Source organism: Pseudorasbora parva, chromosome 9 (assembly GCF_024679245.1).
Source record: "Pseudorasbora parva isolate DD20220531a chromosome 9, ASM2467924v1, whole genome shotgun sequence".
Taxonomy (NCBI): Eukaryota; Metazoa; Chordata; class Actinopteri; order Cypriniformes; family Gobionidae; genus Pseudorasbora; species Pseudorasbora parva.
This window is the reverse complement of record NC_090180.1, coordinates 2,635,604-2,661,913: the sequence shown is the minus strand read 5'-3', so window position 1 is coordinate 2,661,913 and position 26,310 is coordinate 2,635,604. Positions and strand designations below refer to the sequence as shown.

The following is a 26,310-nucleotide window of genomic DNA, read 5'->3' as shown; positions in this document are numbered from 1 at the left end:
AAATCAAGATGCATTTACTAGATAAGTAAGATATAAGATATTTGAAAAATCTAAATGAAGTGAGTTTTTGCTTTAAACAGGCAAAATGATCTGCCAATGGGGTGAGAAAAATAATCTTGTTTCTGATTGAAATGCTCGCTGCAGTATAACAGAGACTGGGCTTTGTTGAGCCGGAAACCCAGAGTCCTGCGAGAGAGAATGTGATAATTACAGACATCAGTCGTTCCTGAAAGAATGACAGGGTTTACACTGCTGAAAAATGCTCCTTACTTAGTAATTCTGTCTTGTTTCTGGTCTATATATCTAACAACTCTTAAAATCAAGATGCAATATCCTGATTAGCTTAATCACTCTGTCTCCTCTCCACCAATCAGCTGGTGTGTGGTGGGCGTTCTGGCGCAATATGGCTGCCGTCGCATCATCCAGGTGGATGAAGCACATTGGTGGTGGCTGCCCAGATAGCAAAATTGCTCTGGCCCAGATCCGGCCCACACTTTACACTTTCATCTGGCCCACTACCCGCGTGGAATGATGGCACTTGGGCGGTCCGCTCCCGTTTGCCAGATTTAGGCCGCAATCAAGCCATAGCAACGCCGCATGTCAGCCATGAACAAAACGCATGAAGCAGAACTGGCCCACATCTGGCCCAGATAGCAAAATTGCTCTGGCCCAGATCCGGCCCACACTTTACACTTTCATCTGGCCCACTACCCGCGTGGAATGATGGCACTTGGGCGGTCCGCTCCCGTTTGCCAGATTTAGGCCGCAATCAAGCCATAGCAACGCCGCATGTCAGCCATGAACAAAACACATGAAGCAGAACTGGCCCACATCTGGCCCGATAGCAAAATTGCTCTGGCCCAGATCCGGCCCACACTTTACACTTTCATCTGGCCCACTACCCGCGTGGAATGATGGCACTTGGGCGGTCCGCTCCCGTTTGTCAGATTTAGGCCGCAATCAAGCCATAGCAACGCCGCATGTCAGCCATGAACAAAACGCATGAAGCAGAACTGGCCCACATCTGGCCCAGATAGCAAAATTGCTCTGGCCCAGATCCGGCCCGCACTTTACACTTTCATCTGGCCCACTACCCGCGTGGAATGATGGCACTTGGGCGGTCCGCTCCCGTTTGTCAGATTTAGGCCACAATCAAGCCATAACAACGCCGCATGTCAGCCATGAACAAAACGCATGAAGCAGAACTGGCCCACATCTGGCCCAGATAGCAAAATTGCTCTGGCCCAGATCCGGCCCACACTTTACACTTTCATCTGGCCCACTACCCGCGTGGAATGATGGCACTTGGGCGGTCCGCTCCCATTTGCCAGATTTAGGCCGCAATCAAGCCATAGCAATGCCGCATGTCAGCCATGAACAAAACGCATGAAGCAGAACTGGCCCACATCTGGCCCAGATAGCAAAATTGCTCTGGCCCAGATCCGGCCCATACTTGACACTTTCATCTGGCCCACTACCCGCGTGGAATGATGGCACTTGGGCGGTCCACTCCCGTTTGTCAGATTTAGGCCACAATTAAGCCATAGCAACGCCGCATGTCAGCCATGAACAAAACGCATGAAGCAGAACTGGCCCACATCTGGCCCAGATAGCAAAATTGCTCTGGCCCAGATCCGGCCCACACTTGACACTTTCATCTGGCCCACTACCCGCGTGGAATGATGGCACTTGGGCGGTCCACTCCCGTTTGTCAGATTTAGGCCACAATCAAGCCATAGCAACGCCGCATGTCAGCCATGAACAAAACGCATGAAGCAGAACTGGCCCACATCTGGGCAACAGTTCATTTGAATTCTGGCCCAGATCCGGCCCAGATTTAATACCTTGCTTTGGCCCACATACCACGTGGAATGATGGCACTTGGGTGGTCCACTCCTGTTTGCCAGATCTAGGCCACAATCAAGCCATAGCAACGCCACATGTCAGCCATGAACAAAACGCATGAAGCAGAAATGGCCCACATCTGGGCAACAGTTTATTTTAATTCTGGCCCAGATCCGGCCCAGATGTAATACCTTGCTTTGGCCCACATACTGTGTGAAATGATGGCACTTGGGCGGTCCGCTCCTGTTTGCCAGATTTGGGCCACAATCAAGCCATAGCAATGCCACATATCAGCTATGAACAAAACGCATGAAGCAGAACTGGCCCACAACAGTTGCCCAGATGTGGGCCAGTTCTGCTTCATGTGTAGGTATTAGATCCGGCCCAGATCTAATACCTTGCTCTGGCCCACATACCACATGGAATAATAGCACTTGGGCGGTCCGCTCTTGTTTGCCAGATTTGGGCCACAATCAAGCCATAGCAATGCCACATGTCAACCATGAACAAAACACATGAAGCAGAAATGGCCCACATCTGGCTAACAGTTAAATTTAATTCTGGCCCAAGTCTGGCCCATATCTAATACCTTGCTCTGGCCCACATACCGTGTGAAATGATGGCACTTGAGTGGTCCACTTTTGTTTCCCAGATTTGGGCCACAATCAAGCAATAGCAATGCCACATGTCAGCCATGAACAAAACACATGAAGCAAAAATGGCCCACATATGGCTCACAGTTAAATTTAATTCTGGCCCAGGTCAGGCCCAGATCTAATACCTTGCTTTGGCCGATATAAACCAGAACTGACCCTAATGTGGGCCACAGTTGGTCTTTTACACAATCCTCATGTGGCCCACATGCTGTTTGCCAAATGTGGTCCACAATCAGGCCATTGCACAATTCAAGTTACCTTTCTTTGTTAATGCTTTATAAAGTTTCAAAGCAGATTTACAGGAATAAACATGAAAATAATTATTTAATTATTCAAACAGAGTTAAATTCTGCAGTAAAGCAGCCCTAAAAAGAAAATAGTGTCACAGCTGAAGTCAGGTCAGTGTTGATTCAGTTCTGTTCAATAACTGTGTAAGGTTCATCAATTATGAAATCAGTTCAATTTGCTATAAAGCAGCTTTGCAGAAAACATGATCCAGCGCAGTTCAGTTCTCCTCCAATAGCATCAGTGCAATTAAATCAATATTATTAGACATTAGACATACCATAGACATTTTGTAATTCTTGCTGCCAATGATACAAAAAAATTGTGCTTAGAAACAGTCTCTCTGACAGCGTGCACATGTCGTCAAATGAGGTGTCTTTCACTGCTTACTGCACTTTAGCAGTTTAAAATCCCTTGTTTTTTAACCATAATGCTTAAAAATGCAGGCAGATGATAAGATTTCATTACCACACAAGCAGAACAGCAACGTAACTACGAAAGAGATGATGGTCCAAAATCAGTAGCAGTTGATACATTTCTACCAGTTAATCATATCTACCAGTACACCCCTATTGTAGAATATTAAGCGTCCCAAACTAAGCAAGCCTAAGGCGACAGTGGCAAGGAACCCAAAATCCATCAGGTGACAGAAATGGAGAAGAAAAAACCCTTGGTAGAAACCAGGCTGAGTTGGGGGACCAGTTGTCTCTGGCCAACGAACATGGTGTGAATATGATTCAGGCTGCATTACAAGTCAGACTAGGGATTGCAATAATTCAGAATATTTCATCTAGATCCACCAGCTTGAAGATCAGGATACAACATGCCGACATGGAGTTGAAGCTGGCCTTAGGGGTCTGTGCAGAGGACAGAGGATCTGTGTTGATGGCTGTTAGCAAGTTCCTCACAGGGGATCCGTCTCTAGGAGTTGTCTAGTTGACATGTTATCTGTTGACATTTAGGGCTGCGTTGATGTCTAGGTGCAGGTCCACCATCTGATCTGGAATTGGAGCAGATCCAGCTGACAATGGTAACCTCGGGATAAGAATGAAAGATTGTTAGGAAAGAATACACCAAATAAAACCATTACTGTACCTTATTGCTGCCATATTTATATAAAAATGTGTATGTCACTTTTATGTATATAGATTATAACATCCTAAACACTAAAATTAGGGTTTTATTGACATGATTTATTATTTTGTGCAAAAAATACTGAAAATTTGGCTTCCCAAACGTTGATTTTAATCGTGTCTGGATTTACTTTCAGTGCAGAAACAACTGCTGATCCTTGTATCATTTGGTTAATTTCTACAATTCAGAAAGATCAAACAGATCTTAATATTAATCTGCACCAGCGACAATCAGGTCAGTTTTGGGAAAGATCTTGGGACATGTGGTCTTCACCTCACAGCCGGTAAGAAAAAAATCGGGATAGGACTCAGAAATCATGTTCATGGAAGTGATTATTAACGTTTAGGGGTGTAACGATACACTCGTGTCACGATTAAATATGTATCTCGATACTGAACTCCCGACACGATATGTATCCCGATACGATATGTATCCCGATAAGCTGAAATAAAGTTTTTATTTTTATTTTGTACTTTTTTATTGTTATTATATTATTATTTGTGTATTATTATCAGGACCCACAAATATTCCCCCATTGCATTATTATTAATTATATTTAACATTATGTTTTGTCATTGTATGATTCTATGTAATGAGATTATTAATGTAATAGTGTCACTGAAACTCAAAGTAAATTAAAAAACAAAAATCCCTCATGAATTACTCGCACTTTCAATGCAGGCAGCATTGCTCATGCTCGCTATGTCCTGCTGTTCCTGCTATTAATGCAGTATAAGAATGAACCATCAAAACTGCTTTGAATAATCATACTACTAAAACTAAATGTGATCTGGTGATTTAAATTATGTTTGCGCTTTCACTAAGGATTGCCGCTTTAAATGGTGTTTGCACTTTGACTTTGGAGGAGTGCCACTTTAAATAATGTTTGCGCTCTCACTTTGAAGAGGGTCATTCCAGCAGTGTATGCATTTCAGATGATCAATGCAATCAATCACAGTTCTAATCGCAAGAAAGTGTGTCAAAATGGCCGCTCTCAAACTGTAAATGTTTAGCTCATCCAAGAATTTTACCTCACTCTCATGTTGTTTTCGCACGTCACGCAATCATTTGAACGTCTGTGTTTACTACAGAATGTTCACTGTGTTAAAGCTACACTGTGTAACTTTTTTAGTTTATTCTTAGCTAAAAACACTTAGTTCTTTCAAAAATATGTGCTAATTAATGTATGTAATGTGATGTAATGCACTTCTTTCAAGTAATAAAGTATTCTCGTAAGTTTATAATATACCATTGAAAATACATACGGGTGAGGGGTTCGAATGCCGGTCGTCATGTTGCCCCTCCATCTTGAAAGTACATTAGCCAAAGAGGGACATACCCATAAATTCAAGCTTCGCCTTTCGCGTTTTAACACTCGATGGCACTCATGGACGAGGTTGAACTGGATGCCATGTTAATCTTGGACTAAATTGGCCACTGTAGGAGTTAAAACAAAATCGGAATTGAGAGGAACAGAAACTAATAATCACTGGTTGGTCAAATACCTTTTCACCACTAGATGGGGGAAATTATCACACAGTGTAGCTTTAAATATTTTCACCACATAAAGCCATTGTGTCTATTCAGAAGACTTGAAGATTTCAGAAGATTTGGATTAGACCACTTGATTACTTTATTTTTTGCATCGTTTAAGTTTGAGAGTAATGGACTTTAAAATGGGTTTCATAAAGAATATCTTCATTTGTGTTTGGAAGTTAAACGAAAAACAACATTATGGTGAGAATTATGACAGAATTTACATTTGAGGTACATTTGTAAATTTGTGTCTGGGTAAATTGTACCTTATAAATAGGCTTACTACAGCAAGTTGAGTCTTGGATAAAACAACTATATTGCAAATCATATCGTTTCCATCAACGATACATATAGTCACATTTTATTAATGCGATATAACAATTTATCATTACATCCCTATTAACGTTGCTGCAGTGTGAAGCAGAGCAGTAGCGAGTGTTGTGGAGCTAAACAAGGCTGCTGGAGTGATTGTTAATGAGATGAACAACACAAGCCTCACGAGCAGCGCGAAAAACTTTGATTATGCCATAGTCGCCGGCACTATTTCTGCTTTTCTGGTAATGAGTATGAGGTAACGCAGCTCTGTTTATCATATAACACATTTGAGTGAGTTTTAAATTATGTTATGACGTTACTCTGTGCGTTCACTCAGCGGCTGCTGTGACACTTGTTAACACTACAGTCGGAGTAAAGCGCATCAGCAGAATAAAACCAGAAACCGAGGGTTAAGAGATATGATGACATCGTTAGGCGACGCCCTCACACGTCCCGGTTCCTTGGTTAAAATAGCAATCTTCTCACGATTTACAAATAGTTGGAAACATTTGGGATATTGAAGGTTCTCAACTGAACAAAATATGTAGTATTGGCCTAGTGGTTTTGGGATATCTTACTGCAAATGTTACATAATGCTATTTTACAAATCTAGACGCACCCTAGCGGCAGCAAATCTAATTTGCCATGAGTTTAGTCTAGCAACTCTAAATACACTTCTGAGCTGTAAAAACCAAACTCTGGTCAGGCCAAACACATTGGCCCTCATTTATCAATCTTGCGTAGAAACTGGTGTATATGTTGGCGTAAGATTATGCTTACACTCCTCTCATCGCCTGATTTATGAAGCTGTGCGCACCTCTGCAATCCAGGTGTACGCAATACCTGCCCTTGATAAATGCGGCGGCTGAAAACGATCGTCATTAGAATAACACGCCCCTATATATTCAAGTCTCCGCCTCCCCCACGCCCTCATTTTACGCCATGGACAAACAGAAGACGGCAAAGAAGCGAAACTTCTCCGACGTGGAGATCGGGCGCGTCTCAATCATCTCACTAGTCAGGGCACTGATTAGGACATAAGTCAATGGGCTGACTCCCTGATCAGTGCTCTGACTACTGAACTAGTGAGATGATTGAGACGCGCCCATCGAGACCATCACCAGGGAAGTGGGAAAAAACCGAAATTGTTTTATTTGGGAGTTTAAAGAGTGGAATTAAAGGCACCTACAAAAACAAAATATGGACACAAATAACGAGTACTGTTATAGTGTGGAGGTTGAGAAGCGCACTCCAGCAGTTTAAAGCTGTTTGGATGATAAATTACCATCACTGCATTATTTTACAACACATTTTGAAAAAATTAGCATTTAATTTCGTATCACGGCAGATGTATTGGGGTGTACAATAGTGATGATGATGTGATGTGGAGTAAGATTCATTCACATTAATAATTACATGACGATTTGTAAGATTATTCTTATTATTATGATTATTATTCTTAATGACGCTTGTTATTCAGAAGAAGAGTGTCGTTTTTATTGATTTTATTATTAATTAAAAGAAGAAGGTCATTTTTATTATTTTGTCAGTCTGAATTATTTTAGTCCCAGTCCGTGCGCAGCTGCTGGGCCAGGCGCGGGCCTGAAACGTCAGATAAAGCGCACAGGCTCGCGACTGGAGGAATACATATGCCTACAAATCAAACGCTTTGGTACAGTCACACAAATTAACCATTGACGTTCATGTTACACAAAAATAAACACTGAATGTTGTTGTTGTGGTTTTTAACAGTGGGTCATATAGCATATCTTGCCAGTGCGTTTTGTGGTGTTAGGAATTGCTTTTCTGCGCATTTTCACGCTAACTCAAACGTGCGTACACCACCTCCTGAGCTGGCGTAGGATTTGAGCGTGCCGTACGCCAACGTCCATATTGATAAATCTCAAAGTCACCTTGGGTTTGGGTGTACGCAAGGTGTACGCTGGAAATTTGGTGTACGCACTTTTGATAAATGAGGGCCATTGTGTGTAGAGCCAGTGGGCGGGGCTTAACATAATGACAGCAGAGAAGGTTCCGAGAAGGTTGGTTGTAGCGCTATCCTATCGCGTGCAGAGGTAGTTTGAAAGACAACCGTTTATCCCGCCCCTCGGACTGAGCCCTGTCAATGGTGAGTTCCCAGAGCTAACTTCCTGATGTGGCTCTGGCTTGTCAGGCTAACTTAATGCAGTTTTAAGTGAACATTTGGGGAGCAGTTGGGGAAATGATGTCTAACATTATATTAGATCTGTGAATTAGGTCTTTATATTTATGTTAATGAAACAATAAAAGAAAAAAGGTAATCACTCACTGTTCTTAACTGAACTACATTTGTAGCTTTAATAATGATCAATTAATTTGTAACAAACACACTAAAGACTAAACATTGATTTTTATTTTATTTGATTATTTGTTTTTCTTCCCTAAAAAGTTTAGATAAGTAAAACACTACAATATCTATACAGCTCTGGGAGAAAAAAAAATTAAGAGACCACTGCAATTTTTTTCTTAAATCAGCATCTCTACAAGTATGGAAGCCTACAAGTATATTCTGGCTTTACTGGCATAGGGATACAGTGAGCGTTGGGTTGCTTCCATCCTTAAAATTTTAAAGACGGCGGTTCATAAGAACAAGGTCAAGCAGCAGACATTGGGGACAACAAAGTTACAGACTGGCAGAGGGCGAAAATAACTCTACACTGACTGGAATGACCACCAACTCATTCGAATGTCACTCAACAACCATAGGATGACCTACAAAAAGAATGGCAAAAGGCAGCTGGGGTGAAGTTCACGGCGAGGACAGTTCGAAACAGGCTCCCAGTGGACAGGGCTGAAGTTGTGGAAAGCTAGAAAAAAGCCCTTCATCAATGAGAAGCAAAGAAGAGCCAGGCTGAGGTTTGCAAGAGACCATAAGGATTGGACTGTATAGGACTGGAGTATGGTCATCTTCTCTGATGAGTCCAATTTTCAGCTTTGTCCAACACATGGTCTTCTGATGGTTAGACGGAGGCCTGGAGAGGCCTACAAGCCACAGTGTCTCACACCCACTGTGAAACTTGGTGGAGGATCGGTGATGATCTGGGAGTGCTTCAGCAATGCTTGAATTGGGCAGACTTGTCTTTGTGAAGGACGCATGAATTAAACCACGTACAAGGTTGTCCTACAGTCTAAAAAATGCTGGGTTAATAACAACCCAAGTTGGGTTGAAAATGGATAAACCCACACATTGAGTTGTTTGAAAAGGTCCATTCACTGGGTTCAAACAACCCAATTTCTGGGTTTGTCCATTTTCAACCCAACTTGGGTTGTTATTAACCCAGCGTGTTTAGAGTGTAGAAGAAAACATGCTTCCTTCTGCTCTGACAATGTTCCCCAACTCTGAGGACTAGTTTTTTTGCAGTGGTCTCTTAATTTTTTTCAGAGCTGTATATATATATATATATATATATATATATATATATATATATATATATATATATATATTAGGGATGCCACAATACTCAATATAATATTGAACCGTTAGGTACGCATTCATGGTTCAATATGGGCTGGTGAATTGTGTTTTTTTTCGGTTTTGCATTTAATTATTTATTTCCATTTCCCCCCGTTTGAAATATTCCCATAGACAGTAAAAGAAATGGACAGAGCTATCCCATTGACTTCAACGGCGGAAAAATGAGGCCAATCAGAGGCACTCACTTCCTGATGGCTGAGCGAACTGCGCCGGCTCAGACGGAGCTTGAGGACGTAGATGTGACGTGAGCCTCCTGTCTGACAGCTGTAGGTCTTCTAGTAGTTGTGGAAAGTGAAAGCTGAATCACATTGTTTAAATATTTTCTCCCATTGCTTTTGGTTCACTATGGGCTTCTCCCCATTCTTCTCCCTTGACTTTATCAGACTTTATGTCTCCACGTCCCCCCGACGGCCTCATAGACAGTAAAGATTGCCTGCGAGTGTCTCCTCAGGTCTATACGGTAATTTCTCAACTGTGCGACAGAGTCGCGTTGGTTATGACGCAATAGTTAGCCTATTTTTACAAAAACAGCTTCTGCGGGGCGATAGTGTGAGATACAAGGTAATGGAGCCTTTTATACATTGTCGAGTTTCTTTAGAAATAAACAATGGACAAATTGAGTCTTTAAACGCCTCTGATGTAAAGTTATTCACTGTCAAAGACGCAAAAATGAATGGGAGTCAATGGGATGCTAACAGCCGGTGATGGCTTGGTTAGCAATGGTCTGATCAAGTCAAGGGAGAAGAATGGGGAGAAGCCCATAGTGAGCCAAAAGCAACGGGAGAAAATGTTTAAACACCCTATGGGTGGAACGCTTTCCGAGCGTTAGATTACCCCCTTGAATATTCCTCTTTATTTATTCTGCTCTTTTTTTAATGGTTTGCCTGAGTCTATGCGCTGATTTGAGCAAATATCCAATCATATGCACTAAAGTTAAGGGTGTTTACCCGCATTTACGTTTATACTCTACATTTATTCATTCAATTTCATACTTAAATGCTACTGTACATCTCTGAGCTGCCACTGTAAATCTTTATATATATTTATTTTATTTAATACAATACACTGGGAATGTGTATACATTTTTTTTATGTAAAGTTTTAAGTTTAAGTAAGGGTTTTCAAGTCTTTTAAGTAAAATAAAGAAAGAGTATTGCAATAAAAACCATTTTCTCCTTTACTCTCCTTTATTACCTTTTTCTGTTCCTGTCACCTAAGAATAGAAGAGCAAAAAAAAAACCCGAACCGAACCGGAAAACCGTGGTTAAAAACCAAAGTAAGGTTATGTATTGAACCATGGACTAACTGTATTGTTGCATCCCTAAAATATATATATATATTAGGGCCGGGACTTTAACGCGTTAATTAAGATTAATTAATTACGTGACTTTAACGCGTTAATTAATTACGCAAAAAAATTAAAAATTTAACCGCATTTATTTTTGCACCGCGGAACGTTTTTCAATGAATCAGTTTCGACGGACCGATTATACTGGAACACCAACTAGCGCTCCGGAGTCAAGACAACAACAAACCATGGGTGCGTCTCAATCAGCTCCCTAGTTCAGTAGTCAGGGCACTGATCAGGGAGTCAGCCCATTGACTTATGTCTTGATCAGTGCCCTGACTAGTGAACTAGGGAGCTGATTGAGACGCAGGGCATGAGTGAACATGAACGAAGAAGCTGATGAGACCGCTTTGCTCGGCCCCGTGGATGGGAAATTTTGTTTTAAAAAACGAAAGAATGGAAGCGTCGTCAAGAGCAGGGTTGTGTGCAAGCTATACAACAAGGAATTTGCATATCACCGCAGTACATCGAGCCTCAAATATCACAAAAATGCTTTTGCTACACTTAATGGCAAACATTGCGCTGGTCTGCTGGACTGAAATAAATAAACAATATTTTGTTGATTAAGCTTATGTATTCAGTCATTATTCAATGGTATACTAAAAATACATGTGAAAAATTACTTCTCATTGTTCTCAGGTAAAATATTTATATGCGATTAAAATGCGATTAATTTAGATTAATTAATTACAAAGCCTCTAATTTTTAATCGAGTCCCGGCCCTAATATATATATATACAGTTTCTATTACTGTTTTTTATTGCATATTTCTTCAAATTTTTATTAACAAAGATGAAATAGATGAGATAGACCTAACAAGTGAAGTGAAGTGTACGTAGTCCCGGATTTACTCCAAATGATTACAAACAATTAGTAAAATAGACCGTGTAAATTACTTGCGTGTCCATTTTCGTTACTCCTTTTCTCTTCTCCCTCTGTCTCACTTGCAATTTGAAGCCATCTGTTGAAGTGGGATTCTACAGCTTACTCGCTTGCTCTGTGATCCGGTTGTTTCTGTAATACAAGTAATACAACTAGTTAGTGCAGTTTAATGTCAAATTTATACATAGATGAATTTCTTTATACATAGAATTTATACATAGATGAAATTATACATTATAATTATAACATTATAATTGGGAAAATACGTTGACCATACAGAACTGACTGCAGGTTGGTATACAGTGAGTGAAAGTGAAATCATGCTGGTCTATGCTTTTTTTTCAGCAGAAGACAATGTGATTTTCAGTTCGAAGGACTTCTTTGTAACGTTAGTGATGGGAAGATCAGATCATTTTACTGACTTGGATCTTTAAATCATTTAGCAATCACCTCAAGTAGCGCAAACTTTGATAACAACTTCATATTTAAAATAAATAATAAAATAATGATAATAAAAACTATACATATTGCAGGCAAAATAACAAATTATGAGAAACAGATGATTCATTTAGGTTATTCTGGTAACGTTAACGTTAGGCCTTGTTCATACGTTACTTTTGTCGCATAGACTAACGTTAGTACAGCAATGAAACAGACAGATATTAATATTTTATCACCATTTATTTAGCAGTTAGTAATTATCAAAAATCACGTGACAAATGTATGAAAGAGAGGTGAACTAACGATAATCAACTTGAATTGCTAACGTTATGTCACTTACAAAATCCTTCAGGCAATGGCAAAAGTTTTGAATTGACAAATTAACTAATGTTTGATAGCTAACAATTGTAGCTTTCATTAGCTAACGTTTTAATATCACATAACATGCAGTAAGTTACTCCAACTGAATATAACGAAGCAATATTTTTTTTATTAAATCTTACCTTAACTTTCTTTGCCGTTTTCCACCGTCAAATCTCCAAACAATTATCCTCCTCTGCAGCTCCGTCTTTTGGGCGCCTTTTCCGCGGCTATTTTTTAAATTTAAAGGGCCGGAAATAGGAACTCGAACCAGTTGATTTTAAATATATATATATATATTATTATTATTATTGTTTTGTATATATATATCAAAAATCTATTTTTATATATATATATATATATATATATATATATATATATATATATATATATATATATATATTCTAGCAAGGGATAAAAAATGTTTTTTGTAATGAAAGCATAACAAAAAAAAGGGTTGAAAAAAGTTGGCTTCAAAATAACAATAAAATGTTCTCATAGCAGGTTTTGCTAATTTGTCATTCATTTAGTCTACTCTTAAATGCATATCTCAATTAATATACTGACAGGTTATAGGACAGGACATATATGATACAGATAATATTAAATATTTAAGTCAATATTTAGCAAAAATGAAAGACAAATTGAGTATTTTATTTAAATAATTTAGAATGCAGGGTCACTTGAAGCGGTTTATAAGATGACACTGCCTTACAGTTCCATACATTTACAGGTGAATGTGATTTCAACAAGACTGTTTCTGGATATTTATAACATTGTTAATCCTGCATTCCAATCAACAAATCATATTTCAGTGACAAGCTTAAAGTTTATGTCAAGTTTATGTTTAAATGCAGGGTTTGGTGCTAGTTATTTACCTATCATTTCCCTCTTTGGTAGGGTTAGGTTAGGGTTAGGGGGTTAGGAATTGTGTTCCAGGATAAATATATACATATGTTGACCCAGGAATATGTCCTACTTAAAATCATGACAAAGATTTTCACATACAGCAACTCAAAATGTATCTCAGCCAAATATTCAAGTCAGGACCATTAAAAACAGTTCACAAATTTGACCTGTTGCAAACAATTCATAATCAGACACACACACGCACGCACGCACACACACACACACACACACACACACACACACACACACACACACACACACACACACACACACACACACACACACACACACACACACACACACACACATATTTTCAACCTACTGTAGCTGTCTGTGTGTATACACAGTATACACACAAACATGATTTTTATTCTGTAAAAACTGTATATTGTATCACCCTACACTAAACCTACCCCTAAAACTTCTACCCTTCACAGAGAAATCTAAACTTTTTTTTTTAAATTTCAAAAAGCATAATTTTTAATTTAGTTTTCTTCATAGAGACCAAAAACATCCCCACATGGACAAGGATTTCAAATATTGCCATTTTTGTGTCCCCATAACATAGGGTTTACCTAGACCACACACACACACACACATTGTTTTTTGTGTGAATTGTGGGGACTTTCCATAAGCGTAATGGATTTTACACTGTACATTCTATCCCCCTACACTGCCCCTACCACTAATCACAGGAAACATGCTGCAGTTTTACATTTTCAAAAAACATAGTATGTTTATGAATCCGTTTACATTGTGGGGACCGCTGGCTGGTGATCTCAGGTTTATATGACATTGTTTGGTCCCTACAATATAATATAAACAAGTACACACACACACACACACACACACACACACACACACACACACACACACACACACACACACACACACACACACACACACATTGCCCCTAAACCTACCCATCACAGGAAACATTCTGCATTTTTATTTTCTCAACAAAAAAAAACTCATCCTGTATGATTTATAAGCATTTTGAAAAATGGGGTCATGGGTAATGTCCTCATATTTCACCCTCTCCCACATGTGTCATACCCATGTCATAGTACACATTTAATCAGTGTCCTGATATTTAACAAAAACATGCCCACACACACACACACACACACACAGACACACACACAAAATTAAAGTTATGTACTTTTTTATCACAAGGCAGGCCAATCCACAACTGATATAGTCTTTTTGTCCAGATTAAACTGTACAATTAAGAGTTGCATCCTATCAAACATAGCCCAATTTCGTTACAAAGTATTATGCCATATTTTCAAATGTGGGCGTTTTTAGCTATACATCTAAATTAACTGTAATTATATTTATGGCATATTTTCCATGTCAGCTAGCCTAGAAATCTAGACACACCCTAGCGGCAGCAAATCTAATCTGCCACGAGTGTCGTCTAGCAACTCTCAATACCCTTCTGAGCTGTAAACGCCAAACTCTGGTCAGGCCAATCACATCGTGTATAGAGTTGGTGGGCGGGGCTTAAAATAATGACGCCAGAGTTGCGCTTGCGTGCTTCTAGTAAACAGAGAAGCTGGTGAACGGCGGTCTTTCGAATCAGCTTTGACCGCGACTCTGGAAGACTTGGAGTTAAGCTTTTCTCTGAGAAAAGAACAAAGAACAGCACTGAAGTCATTCTTAAGAAGGGAAGATGTGTTCTGAGTTTAGCCGACCGGATACGGTGAATGTTTAATCTATAAACAAGCTCTGCTTCACCTTCGTTGCTCTGGTTGGTTGTAGCGCTATCCTATCGCGTGCAGAGGGAGTTTGACAGACAGCCGTTTATCCGCCCCTCTGATTGAGCTGTCAATGATGAGTTTCCAGACCAAACATCTTGATGTGGGTCTGGCTTGTCAGGCTACATGTCAACTGTACTGTATATTTGGCAAACATGGCTGTAAATGTTATTAACTATTAACAGGCTTACACCCTGGTTAGCCAGTGCTGACTTTGCTGTACATTTACCAAATGTGGCCCAAATTTGGTGTAATGTATTCGGGCCATATTTGCTATGCCATGTCTGGGCCACTTTAGGTTCACATTCAGATTTGCCAGTGATTACTGTCCCTCACCTTTGCCAAAACTGCCCCAGTTATGTTTTAACATAATTGGGCCTCATTTGCTGCACTATTTATGGGCCAGTTTAGGTTTACAGCCTGGTTAGCCAGTGCTGACTTTGCCATATATTTGCCAAATGTGGCCTAAATTTGGTGTAATGTATTCTGGCCATATTTGCTAGGCCATGTCTGGGCCACTTTAGGGTCACAATCAGATTTACTGTCCCTATTGGCCAAAACTGGCCCAGATATTTTTTAATAAAACTGGGCCACATTTGCTGCATAATATGTGGGCCAGTTTAGGCTCACGCTCTGGTTAGCCAGTGCTGACTTTGGCGTACTTTTGCCAAATGTGGCCCAAAGTTGGTGTATTATGTGCAGGCCATATTTGCTATGCCATGTATGGGCCACTTTAGGTTCATATTCAGATTCACGAGGGATTACTGTCCCTCATCTTTGCCAAAACTGGCCTGGATATGTTTTTAAGAAAACTGGACCATATTTGCTGCATTATATGTGGGCCAGTTTAGGTTCAAACCCTGGTTAGCCAGTGCTGACTTTGCTGTACTTTTGCCAAATGTGGCCCAAATTTGGTGTAATGTATTCGGCCCATATTTGCTATGCCATGTGTGGCCCACTTTAGGTTCATATTCAGATTTGCAAGTGATTTCTGTCCCTCACCTTTGCCAAAACTGGCCCAGATATGTTTTAACATAATTGGGCCACATTTGCAGCACTTAATGTGGGCCAGTTTAGGTTCAAGCCCTGGTTAGCCAGTGTTGACTTTGCCATATATTTTCCAAATGTGGCCCAAATTTGGTGTAATGTATTCGGGCCATATTTGCTATGCCATGTCTGGGCCACTTTAGGTTCAAATTCAGATTCACCAGTAATTACTGTCCCTCACCTTTGCCAAAACTGGCCCAGATATGTTTTAACATAATTGGGCAACATTTGCAGCACTTAATGTGGGCCAGTTTAGGTTTACACCCTGGTTAGCCAGTGTTGACTTTGCCATATATTTTCCAAATCTGGCCCAAATTTGGTGTAATGTATTCGGCCCATATTTGCTATGCCATGTGTGGGCCACCATAGGTTCACATTCAAATTTGTTAGTGATTACTGTCCCTCATCTTCTCCAAAACTGGCCCAGATATGTTTTTAAGAAAACTGGGCCACATTTGCTGCATTATATGTGGGCCAGTTTAGGCTCACATCCTGGTTAGCCAGTGCTGACTTTTCTGTACTTTTGCCAAATGTGGCCCAAATTTGGTGTAATGTATTCGGGCCATATTTGCTATGCCATGTGTGGCCCGCTTTAGGTTCATATTCAGATTTGCGAGTGATTTCTATCCCTCACCTTTGCCAAAACTGGCCCAGATATGTTTTAACATAATTGGGCCACATTTGCAGCACTTAATGTGGGCCAGTTTAGGTTCAAGCCCTGGTTGGCCAGTGTTGACTTTGCCATATATTTTCCAAATGTGGCCCAAATTTGGTGTTATGTATTCGGGCCATATTTGCTATGCCATGTCTGGGCCACCATAGGTTCAAATTCAGATTCACCATTAATTACTGTCCCTCACCTTTGCCAAAACTGGCCCAGATATGTTTTAACATAATTGGGCCACATTTGCAGCACTTAATGTGGGCCAGTTTAGGTTCAAGCCCTGGTTGGCCAGTGTTGACTTTGCCATATATTTTCCAAATCTGGCCCAAATTTGGTGTAATGTATTCGGCCCATATTTGCTATGCCATGTCAGGGCCACCATAGGTTCACATTCAGATTTGTTAGTGATTACTGTCCCTCACCTTCTCCAAAACTGGCCCAGATATGTTTATAAGAAAACTGGGCCACATTTGCTGCATTATATGTGGGCCAGTTTAGGCTCACATCCTGGTTAGCCAGTGCTGATATTGCTGTACTTTTGCCAAATGTGGCCCAAATTTGGTGTAATGTAGTCAGGCCATATTTGCAATGCCATGTGTGGCCCACTTTAGGTTCATATTCAGATTTGCGAGTGATTTCTATCCCTCACCTTTGCCAAAACTGGCCCAGATATTTTTTTTAAGAAAACTGGGCCACATTTGCTGCATTATATGTGGGCCAGTTTAGGCTCACATCCTGGTTAGCCAGTGCTGACTTTGTTGTACTTTTGCCAAATGTGGCCCAAATTTGGTGTAATGTATTCTGGCCATATTTGCTATGCCATGTGTGGCCCACTTTAGGTTCATATTCAGATTTGCGAGTGATTTCTATCCCTCACCTTTGCCAAAACTGGCCCAGATATATTTTTAAGAAAACTGGGCCACATTTGCTGCATTATATGTGGGCCAGTTTAGGCTCACATCCTGGTTAGCCAGTGCTGACTTTGCTGTACTTTTGCCAAATGTGGCCCAAATTTGGTGTAATGTATTCTGGCCATATTTGCTATGCCATGTGTGGCCCACTTTAGGTTCATATTCAGATTTGCGAGGGATTTCTATCCCTCACCTTTACCAAAACTGGCCCAGATATGTTTTAACATAATTGGGCCACATTTGCAGCACTTAATGTGGGCCAGTTTAGGCTCACATCCTGGTTTGCCAGTGCTGACTTTGCTGTACTTTTGCCAAATGTGGCCCAAATTTGGTGTAATGTATTCGGCCCATATTTGCTATGCCATGTGTGGCCCACTTTAGGTTCATATTCAGATTTGCAAGTGATTACTATCCCTCACCTTTGCCAAAACTGGCCCAGATATGTTTTAACATAATTGGGCCACATTTGCAGCACTTAATGTGGGCCAGTTTAGGTTCAAGCCCTGGTTGGCCAGTGTTGACTTTGCCATATATTTTCCAAATGTGGCCCAAATTGGGTGTAATGTATTCGGGCCATATTTGCTATGCCATGTCTGGGCCACTTTAGGTTCAAATTCAGATTCACCAGTAATTACTGTCCCTCACCTTTGCCAAAATTGGCCCAGATATGTTTTAACATAATTGGGCCACATTTGCAGCACTTAATGTGGGCCAGTTTAGGTTTACACCCTGGTTAGCCAGTGTTGACTTTGCCATATATTTTCCAAATCTGGCCCAAATTTGGTGTAATGTATTCGGCCCATATTTGCTATGCCATGTCTGGGCCACCATAGGTTCACATTCAGATTTGTTAGTGATTACTGTCCCTCACCTTCTCCAAAACTGGCCCAGATATGTTTATAAGAAAACTGGGCCACATTTGCTGCATTATATGTGGGCCAGTTTAGGCTCACATCCTGGTTAGCCAGTGCTGACTTTGCTGTACTTTTGCCAAATGTGGCCCAAATTTGGTGTAATGTATTCGGCCCATATTTGCTATGCCATGTGTGGCCCACTTTAGGTTCATATTCAGATTTGCGAGTGATTTCTATCCCTCACCTTTGCCAAAACTGGCCCAGATATTTTTTAAGAAAACTGGTCCACATTTGTTGCATTATATGTGGGCCAGTTTAGGTTCACACCCTGGTTGGCCAGTGCTGACTTTGCCATAAATTTGCCAAATGTGGCCCAAATTTGGTGTAATGTGTTCGAGCCATATTTGCTATGCCATATGTGGCCCACTTTAGGTTCACATTCAGATTTGAAAGTGATTACTATCCCTCACCTTTGCCAAAACTGGCCCAGATAGGTTTTACCATAATCGGGCCTCATCTGCTGCACTCAATGTGGGCCAGTTTAGGTGTACACCCTGGTTAGCCACTGCTGGCTTTGCCATATATTTGCCAAATGTGGCCCAAATTTGATGTAATGTATTCGGGCCATATTTGCTATACCATGTGTGGGCCACCTTAGGTTCACATTCAGATTTGTTCATGATTACTGTCCCTCACCTTTGCCAAAACTGGCCCAGATATGTTTTAACATAATTGGGCCTCATTTGCTGCACTTAATGTGGGCCAGTTTAGGTTCACTCCCTGGTTACCCAGTGCTGACTTTGCCATATATTTTCCAAATGTGGCCCAAATTTGCTGTGATGTATTCGGCCCATATTTGCTCTGCCATGTGTGGGCCACAATAGGTTCACATTCAGATTCGTCAGTGATCAATGTCCCTCATCTTTGCCAAAACTGGGCCAGGTGTTTTTTACTTAATTGGGCCGCATTTGCTGCATTATATGTGGGCCAGTTTAGGTTTACACCCTGGTTAGCCAGTGCTGACTTTGCCATACATTTGCCAAATGTGGCCCAAATTTTGTATAATGTATCCAGGCCATATTTGCAAATTCCATGTGTGGCCCACTTTAGGTTCATATTCAGATTCGCCAGTGATTACTGTCCCTCACCTTTGCCAAAAATGGCCCAGATATGTTTTAACATAATTGGGCCTTATTTGCTGCACTATGTGTGGGCCAGTTTAGGCTCACACCCTGGTTAGCCAGTGCTGACTTTGCCATATATTTGCCAAATGTGGCCCAAATTTGATGTAAAGTATTCGGGCCTTATTTTCTTTGCCAAGTGTGGGCCACTTTAGGTTCACATTCAGATTTGCCAGTGATTACTGTCCCTCATATGTGCCAAAACTGGCCCAGATATGTTATAACATAACTGGGCCACATTTGCTGCAACATATGCGGGCCATATTTGGTTTACACCCAGATTAGTCATTGTCGGTTTTGCCAGATTTTTCCCATAGGTGGCCCACATTTGGTTTGTGATATTTGGGCCATATTCATTAATTATCATATGGGCCACTTTAGGCTCATATTCAGATTACACATTGCCATGAGTGCCGCATCTTTGCCTAAAAAGGCCCACATGTGATTTAAAATATTTGGGCCATATTTGCCATTTTACTTGTGGGCCACATCAGGCTCACATACATTTTATCCGGGCCATAAGAAGGCCTGCAGTGCCGCATCATTGCCTGAAGTGGCCCACATCCGCTTGCTATCTGGGTGAGGAGATCCCCCCTTCTACATGGAAAGCGCTTTGGGTGTCTAGAAAAGCGATATATAAATGTAATGAATTATTATTATTATTATTTACTATATAAGTAAAATGACACAAGATATTTGTTCTTGTTTTGTTGAAAATAAAATCATGAAGTTTTGGATTAAAACAGGCAAAATGATCTGCCAATGGGGTGAGAAAAATAATCTTGTTTCTGATTGAAATTGTGTTTCTTGTTTCGTCCCAAACAGAAATGATTTTTTATTCTTATTAAAGATTATTTTTCTCACCCCGTTTGCAGATAATTTTGCTTGTTTTAAGCAAAAACTTGATATTTTTTCCACCAGAAGACAAGAAAAAATATCGTATGTCATTTTACTCATCTAGTAAATGCATCTTGACTTAAGAATATTTGATATTTGGACTGAAAACAAGAAAAAAAATACTAACTAGGAAGAGCATTTTTTGCAGTGTATTATATGAAGATGAAATCGCTTTCGTCGACTTGAAAAATTGTTTAGCTAACGTTACAACTTGACATCAGCCTTATTTTCTTTGCGGTAAATGAGGCATTCATTTCCTCTTTCTGATTGATACGAATATTAATCGAGTGCTGATGGCATGTTCTTTGACAAATGGTAGTCGTTCTTAACCAGTGGAGGAAGTGAGTCTTAAAAGCCTTCGGGGATGTGTGTGAGGAGATTCTGCATTCTTTTCAGTCTCTTTTATCCAATTTAGCAAGAGACAAGTCACTTAAATAAATGCTCCAACTCCATGGGCTCTCCATTATCTTCCCACTCACTTCGCAACTGTTGACGCATATTTAATGCCACGCATGCATAAATAAAATGTCTCGCATCCCATGGCCTTTCTGTTGGCTGCCTCCCTGTGGGATTTCATTTCATCCTGCCTTCCTTTTGTCCTGGACTCATGAGTTTATTAATAATCTCATGAATCCACTAATGTAACGTATTCTTCTTGTTCATGAGAGCATTTGATATCAAGATGTAATTCAGGCAGTAAATAAACCACTGAGCAGTGCTCAAATATGTTGACTCAGAGAAATGCAAAAACCAAATTGTGTCTTGTTTCAAAGAAAAATAACCGTGTTTCTGTTTGGGACAAAAACAAGAAAAAAAGATTTCAATCAGAAACAAGTTTATTTTTCTCACCACATTGGCAGATAGTTTAGCTTGTTTTAAGCACTCACAATAAAATTATTTTATTTTCAAGAAAACAAGAAAAAAATATATTGTGCCATTATACTTAATACACATTAATTCAATATTGTTGAGATATTTTGACTGGAAAGACACAAATACTAAATAAAAAAATAAAACCTTTTTTTGCAGTGTGAATATTGGTTCAATAATAAAGTCCTGGTGGTGTCGTATGTGAATCTTCAATTTTAAAGTCTGAAGAAAATCTTCAGAAATCTCTGAAATCAGTCATATTCCTATGTTTTTTAAATTTTTTAATTCATTTAAAAAAAAATAATAAAAAAAGAACGGATATAAACTGAATATCTCATAAAACACATTTAATTTACTTATTTTACAAATGAATTCCTTATTGTGTTCATTTCAATTCAGATCTCATACTTGGCCAGACATGCACTGTAAAGAGTATTTCTACCTATAAATTCAGATTTAGTTGTAGTAACTTAATTCAGCCAGGGTTATGGAACATAAAACAAGGGGATTCTGTTTTTACTCAATTGACTTACATTGACCTAATATACAATTTCCAAAAGTCGTGACTAGTGTGAGCTACAGGACATCTGCTCTGAAGGACAGAAGAAGAAAAGGTTTGCGTTTGCCTGACCAATTTAGCTTCAATTGACATTATAATACACCCCCCCCCCCTCTCTCTCTCTCTCTCTCTCATATATATATAATATATTACTCTTGTACAGTTTAATTAAATAAAATTGAAAATAAAATACATAATTTAATTAAAATCAGCCAAAGAAACATAATTTAATCCAATTTTGGGGCAGTTGTGGCCTAATGGTTAGAGAGTCAGACTTGTAACCCAAAGGTTATGGGTTCGAGTCAAGGTTTGTCAGGAATTGTCGGTGGGAGAAGTGAATAATTGGCGCTCTCCTCCACCCTCAATACCACGACCGCTGGTCTGAGCTCAGTTCATGGCGTCTATTCGCTAACTGAACGAAATTATGTTTATTTATGAGGCTACTGTAAAATAATCAAAACGATATCGATGCCTGCCTCCACAGAGCCAGGTCTTACGTCACTGTATACGGCTCATCTTTTTCAGCAACGCTAGCGAGGCAGCGGGACACACACACACACACACACACACACACACACACACACACACACACACACACACACTGCAGGAATGTTTTGAGTTGCATCTGCGCTGCGCGGACCGATCCGTGTATGATATCAAAAGCATAAGGAGTCGTTTGTTCTCGCTGTACTTTGATGGCATACGGCGATCGACTGCACAGCGCCGATGCCTCTCGAACAAGCCTTCCATCTTACAATGGCGAATGTTGCGCTACTATTGATGCACATGGCTTTTTGATTCTACAACAGCATCAAAACACAGCAAATCCAACTCATTAGTGTAGCTCCCCATTATTGTAAAAATGACAGTCTCAAGTTTGTGTTCTTCTTGTTGGTCAGAGTTACCCCGCTCCCAGCCGCTGACGCAAGCGGTTCTTACTTCTAGCCCAGCAATGTTTCGGTGCTACTTAAGAACCACTTTTTCTGGTTCGGAGCTGGTGCTTTAGGCGTGGAAACACAAATAACATTTGAAACTAGGCTCTGGCTCCACACCAGCGCTGCCTCGGTGGAAAAGGGGTAAATGACCAACAAATAAGAATGACATTACAGAGGCTCACATTCAACATTTATAAGAATATCAAGCAATTATTTTGTACAGCAATCTATGGTAATAAAACATTTGTTTATGAAACTAATGAGCAAGATAAATGATAAAAATAAAAATAAAAAACTCTTATTTTATGTTCCACATAAACAAGAAAGAAAGACATAGAAGTTTGAAATGGCACATGGGTGAGTAAATGATGACAGAAGCTTCAGTTTCCGGATGAGCTTTCTAAAACCGTCGTGCGTCTCACGGGTATATCTGTGGCAATGGCCAACAATACATCGTAAGGATCAAAATTATTCATTTTTCATGGCAAAAATCTATAGGATATTAAGATCCACTTCTACGAAGATACTTTGTAAATTTCCTTCCATAAATATATATATAAAAAAGTATTATTAGTAGTAATATGCATTGCTAAGGACTTCATTTGGACAACTTTAAAGGAGATTTTCTCAAATATTTCAATTTTTTTTGCACCCTCAGATTCCAGATTTTCAAATATTGTAATATCATCCTATCCTAACAAACCAACCCAACCCAATCTCATGGCAATATGTACATATTTTACAAGGTGCCTAATTCGTACAAATTAGTACGTCCTCACTCATATGATTTTTTGCCGAATCGTACGTATTTGACGAATTTGTATGAATGATCTATACCTCAAACCCCGCACCTAAACACTGGAGTTTAGACAAAATGTATACATTTGTACAAAATGGTCGCGAGATAGCGTTGAACAAACCATACATCAATGGAAAGCTTATTTCCTCAGCTTTCACATGATGTATGAAATGAATTAACCTTATGACTAGTTTTGTGGTCCAGGGTCACATATGCTTTACAACAACAACAAAAGTTAATATGGCCTTGTACCTTTCTCTAGGCAGGCTGATCTTTGGCTGTGTAGGACAGCGCTTGCTGAGAGCGAAGAGTTTGCGCACGATCTTGATGGCTTTTCCCAGCACCACTTTAGTGCTCGCCTCCAGCAGACCATAACGCCTCTGCAGGACCACATCTGATGTCCAAAACTTTAAGACGGCAGATGTGTTTAAAAAATGATCTGTTGGCAATTTCTTGAGAAAGGCCTTGAACTCATCTGAAAAACAGAAGGAGAGCGAGATATGTTATTATGGTTATTATTACTATGAAACCTTGGCTAAGGTGAATAAACCATATTGAGCTGTTATGAGCTTCAAATCTAGAGAGATAAGGGAACACAAGATGGCTCATAATACGAATGCATGAGTTATCGAGCGACTCATTGTCGGTGTTGTAAGGAAAAAACAGACAAAAACATTAATCACTTGACTCACATATCAGCAAACTCTATAGCAGCACCATAAAGTGAGGTTTTATTAAAGCTTTTGACAATCTGCTGATTGATACTTGAAATAAGGATGAGCTAATATGTCTTCAGCACAGTTTAGTTGAAAAACTCATACTTCTTAACAGCATTACCCAACACCTTCCATTGCAAAATGTGGTACAAGCTGTAAACATTGAAACATTAAGGGAACCATCAAATCCGAGTTATCGAGAAATGTATTTGAGCCACTTAAAAAGACATCAGCATCCCTCAAAAACGGAGCGAAATGAAGACATTTTAGCAGCTCTGAGGAGTTTTCCATTGTAAATGCATGCAGAAAGAGCTCCATCGGTGTCACAGGGCATTACAATGCAATGATCCCGTGAGCACTGAACCCACACACACACACACACACACACACACACACACACACACACACACACACACACACACACACACACACACACACACGCTAAAGACTAAATCACAGAGATAACATTAGCATTGGCTTAGACTGTCAGTTAAGCTCAGTTTAAGCTCAGATTCCCCTTTTCTTCTTCTCGTCCTCTGTCATTTTGCTTATGCATGAGTGTCTGTTTGGCTCTGATGGCAGAAGAAAAGCCTGCAGTGACCAGTGTCACAACATAATAGTATTACAATTATCTGACAGTGGATAATCAGGTTGTTTGCTAATGTGATGTTGGTTATATAAGACTGATAATGCATCTTGAATTTCTAGCATGAAAGAATTTCCTCTGAATAGTTTTTGTATTCATACATCTGAACAGATGCTTTATGAATTGGATCTGCATTGCACTTGCTTTCATTATGTAATAACAAAAGCAAGCATTTAATATGTACATGTATATTCTAAATATAAGCCAACGGGGGCTGAGATCAGGATCAACCCAATAAAACCATAGAGGTCCGTTCTTTACCTGATCCTAATATAGCATCACTTTCCAGCACACCGGCATAAAATGTAGCCATACATGCAGCAGTGCTTTTATGAGATCTCTCTCTCTCTCTCTCTCTCTCTCTCTCTCTCTCTCTCTCTCTCTCTCTCTCTCTCTCTCTCTCTCTCTCTCTCTCTCTCTCTCTCTCTCTCTCTCTCTCTCTCTCTCTCTCTCTCTCTCTCTCTCTCTCGATTCTGCTGGAGATCTCATTATTCACAGCAGCACATTTACAATTTGAACTTTTCTTCCCTTTTCTGCCATATTCTGGCATTTATGACTTTATGTTCAGATTTATGGACTATTTAGCTCTTCCTAAAAATGTCAGATGGAATGATGAGGATATTTTCCTCAAAACACATTCTCATTTTGTACATTAGTGCTTCAAATTTCTATGAACAAGGAGAGATGGGATCTTACAGCACTTTACTGGACTCATGCTCATTATATAGTGGAGAGGAAAAAATAAAAAATAGAGACAATGTAGACTTTCACTGAAATACACTGGTACATGTGACCCTTCTCAAATGTGTCTGCATAGAGTTAGATTCCTTTAATGGAAATGGTGAGTTCATGGACGTCTTAGGATCATGGACGAGAAAAGGTTGACTCTTTGTCTTGGTTATTTCTCACATTGTATCCACTTAGTGTGGACTTTGTAACCACACAGAAGACTGAAGGAAAAGGTGTCAATGCTGTCTGCTGGGGTCAGTTGCATAAACTTAGTCATACTTTTTTCCCTTTTTTTCTATAAGACTGCAACTTTAGTTGTTATTATGAAGTCAGTAACACACAAAACATTAGATTGGTCGTATTTGATACAGAAAAGTAAGAAATGACCCCTTACTAACAGCTAGTTGGTCAAAGACCCTCAAGTCATCCTAGTCGTATATGACTTTCTTCTTTCTGATTAAAACAATCAGAGCTATATCAAAAAATGTCCTGGCTAATCCAGACTTTATAATGGGAGC

At 39.9% G+C, this 26,310-nt stretch overlaps 1 protein-coding gene across 2 annotated transcripts in view; it reads right to left on the bottom strand.

Moving 5' to 3' along the window:
* Positions 1 to 26,310, bottom strand: part of brinp2 (bone morphogenetic protein/retinoic acid inducible neural-specific 2) — a 217,395-nt gene that overhangs the window by 3,884 nt on the left and 187,201 nt on the right. For both annotated transcript variants that reach the window (XM_067453480.1, XM_067453482.1), the window contains exon 7: positions 23,954 to 24,176. In XM_067453480.1, coding sequence (XP_067309581.1) covers positions 23,954 to 24,176 — 223 coding nt within the window. The remainder of the gene's footprint in view (positions 1 to 23,953; positions 24,177 to 26,310) is intronic.